General features: G+C 51.2%; 1 protein-coding gene across 1 annotated transcript in view; it reads left to right on the top strand.

The window, feature by feature from the left end:
• The first annotated feature begins 3,289 nt into the window (after positions 1 to 3,289).
• The window catches only part of EPDR1 (ependymin related 1), a 25,224-nt gene continuing 24,957 nt past the window's right edge, over positions 3,290 to 3,556 (top strand). Inside the window, 2 exon segments of the mRNA XM_008591704.1 lie at positions 3,290 to 3,364; positions 3,366 to 3,530. Coding sequence (XP_008589926.1) covers positions 3,290 to 3,364; positions 3,366 to 3,530 — 240 coding nt within the window.

The following is a 3,556-nucleotide window of genomic DNA, read 5'->3' as shown; positions in this document are numbered from 1 at the left end:
CCCCGCGTATAGGGTTGGGGGGCGATGGGAACTTCTGCCGCCCCTACAGCGGAACCCCTACAGCCTCTGCCCAGCAGGGGGCGTGAGAAGCGCTGAGCAGTGGGGCTACTGTGGGGGGCGGGGAGCGCGCAGCACGCGCCGCACGGACACCTGTGTGACCCCCCTGTCCCCCGCCCCTAGTCCTGTGGAGCTCCTTGTGGTTATTGTGGCCGGTAGACATTAGTTTCGGCTAAAGTTTTCCCTGAACGGTACTTGGTTTGTACCTGCGCTAGGAACTCAATTCCGGGGTGGGGCAGAGCATCTTCCAGGTTGAGAAGGGTCTGCAGTCCACCAGCCTTCCCTCTCCTCCTGACTCCCTCTTCCCCTCTCCAGCATGAATGGAACCGTGGAGAAAACAAAGAAAACTTGGAACACCCGCCTGAAGGTTTTTTTGTTTGTTTTGTTTTTTCCTCCAAGCCCAATATTTCCAACCCAGCAGCCTAAAATCGTGATATGCAGCCTAAAATGTGCTTGGAGACTGTCACTTGAATTGACTAAGAAGCTGTGTACCATGGAGAGCACGTATGTACGTCCTGTTTTCTCTTTCATCTTTTCTGCCTCTGGAAGAGTAGTAAATCCAAGTCTTGGTTTAGCTATCCACAGAAAGGGGAGGCTTTATTGTTACAAGTGTACATCAGTCTGTAGACAGTAAGACTTCTGGCTTTTGATCTTTTCTTATGGCATTAACAATATGGAAACATGTTCTCTGAATGTTAACCTTTAAACATAGTTCAATTGGAAATCTGAATTGCAGGCAGACAGGTTTTCTTCTCTCCAAAGCTTAGACCACAAAATTAGTTTTGACCCAATTAGGACTGAGGATTAAATGCTGAAGAAACAACAAGGACGTTGTTGGGCATTAACAATGGGCAAAGTATGGAACTAAGCACTTGAAATGCATTGTCTTATTTTTTTAGGGAACATGAATTACACATGGTAAGTTAAAAGGATGAACGAGACGTTCCTTTCAGGATTCCAAGGAGTCCAGTCCTATTTAAGGCAAGCCCAGGGTTTCCTACCGCAGCCAGGCCAATCTAGAGAGGTGTTCTAGTTTCCTATAGAGCAGGGCTCCAGCTCCCAAAGATGCAAAACCAAGCTAGCGAAATTCCAAGCAAGGGGGTAGCCCAGATGATATTTCAAGTCTTTTCCATCAGTAAATCCAATGAGTCTAAACCCTTCTCTGAGTGAAAAAGGCTTTCAGCCCAAGTTCCTTCCAGGGCAGCGAGAGAAAAAGTTGAACCACTTCCCCTCTTCCTATGAGTTGTTTGAGGTGGGCAAAGCTGGAGCCAGCTCGAACTCCTGCGGCCACGTTGAACCTGTCGCGTCTATTTACCTGTGCAAGCACGAAGTCACAATGTGGCGTGGGCCTCCCTACGCTCTCTGATTGCACGTCCTTGAAGAAAGCGTGAGGAGAAGATAAGAGCCCTTTTTCATAAAGCTCCTTGCTGACCCTGTTAGGCCCATTGGGTCTGTCTCTAGGGGACAGGGGACGGGTACAGCAGGGAGGGATTCATCAGGAGATCCTGTCAGCTGTGCTTCACATGCTCCAAGGAGGCTATGATTCTAGAAAGCCCTACTTTAGCACTCAGTCCATTATCTGCGTAACTTACTTGCCAAAGCTCAGTAACTGAGGAAGTCCCCCTGGTCAGTGGCGGCTCTCCGGCTACTCCTTTTTCGTCAGCTCAACCGCCTGCTTCTCTGCCTATCCTTTAAATCTCTTCATTGGGGCAGGGGTTGTCTTGGGCATTGGAGGAAGTTCAGTAGCATCCCTGGCCTCTACCCACTGACTGGCAGCCTGCCCTCCCACCCTCATTGTGACAATCAAAAATGTCACCATATATTTCAAATGTCCCCGGGGGGGGGATCTCCCCAGGAGCCATTGTTCCACTCTGGCTTCAGTTACCACCTATGTGCCAATGGCTTCCAAATCCAGAAGCCCTGCTGGTTTCTGGAAGTCCTTATCCAACTGTCCCCTGTGCATTTCCACTTCAATATCCCTCATTCACCTCAAAGCCAACCAGTCCTAAACTGAACTTATCTTCTTTCCTCATTCAGGACGGAACTCTCAGTGGCTCAAACCAGAAACCTCTCCCTCTGAGTCTGAATCCTCCTCTATACACTCATGTGCTGCATAGTGACATTGGGGTCAATGACAAACTGCACGTACGACACTGTCTCACAAGACTGTAATGGCTATACCATACAGCCCAGGTGTGTAGCAGGATGTGCCACCTAGGTTTGTGTAAGTACATGCTACGATGTTCGCACAATGAAATCACCTAACCAGCATTTCCTGGAAACTATCTCTGTGGTTAAGCGACACGTGACTGTAGTTCCCAACTCTGTTCCACCCTCTCCATTCCCACTGCCACAGCTGTAGCTCAGCAGGCACCTCATGCTGGGATTATAACAGCAGCTTCTTGTCCCCCTGCCCTCTGCCTGGCCCTAGCCACCCACCACTGCCACCTGAGTGAGCTTCCTCGGGCATATACCTTATGATGCCCCTCCTTAGCTTTAAAGTGATTGATGGCTCCACAGTCCTCAGTATTAATAACAAGACCCTCAAAGTGTGTGATATGGTTCCATATTACCCTCTGCCTTATACTCGAACCCCAGCCCTATACCTATTTTCTCTTGTCCCCATGTCCTTCATTCAAGAATGTTCTCTTCCACTTTCACCTGATCCTCACTTCCTCATCCTTGAGCTCAAATGGAAACAACCTGCAAAAGTGGAAAGCAAAGGGCTTTTTAAAGGTTGTCTTTTTTCTTAATTCTATGTTATAGGTCCTAACAGGACTTAAACACAAACCCAATTAATTTTGTTCTTGAAGCTGCAAAACCCCCAGACACACAGACCCCTAGCTGTGGTATTGCCTGACAGTGGGGAGGGGAGCAGTCTGACTGCAGTGTGATCTTGAGGCCATGTCCCTGAGTCTCGGGCCCAATGCAAGGGCCTATGGCCTAGTCCCCTAGACTCTTCCCTGGGAGTGGGTGCTGGGAGGTGGCCATAATGAATAGCTAGTCTTATTTCTTCAGGAAAGGACTTGTCTTTCCACTTTTAATTTGGAGGAAGAAGTTTGCAGCTTTGACAAGGGGCGAGGTATGTGGGGGCACGCAGGTGCAGCAGCTCTGCTCTCCTGCTCTTGACCTTGAACTTGCCCCCCAGTGCGTGGTTCCCTGTTGAACACTGCAGCTGGTGGAGAAGCAGCTCTTCTCAGCAGTATCCCCCCGCCCCACCCTTTCAAGCGCGATGCCTTTCAGGATGCTAGTGGCACCGCTGCCACTGCATTTCCTGTTGGCAGCAGTGAGCAGTGGAAACAGAAGCTGCAGCAGGCGGTGGCCCGGGCACAAACAGCTCCCGCGCCACTCCCCGGAGCCTTCCCAGGCCTCGCGCGTCCCGCTGTCCACAGCGGCAGAGGCCACCGCGGGGACAGGCGGCACCTTCGCCCGGACCGCACTCCCCGCGGGGGCCGGCGGACCGCGATGCCGGGGCGCGCTCCCCTCGGCGTGGCCCGGG

Source organism: Galeopterus variegatus, unplaced genomic scaffold (assembly GCF_000696425.1).
Source record: "Galeopterus variegatus unplaced genomic scaffold, G_variegatus-3.0.2 Scaffold7201, whole genome shotgun sequence".
NCBI classification, from domain to species: Eukaryota; Metazoa; Chordata; class Mammalia; order Dermoptera; family Cynocephalidae; genus Galeopterus; species Galeopterus variegatus.
Note: the sequence above shows the minus strand (reverse complement) of the source record. Positions and strands in the feature narration are given on the sequence as shown.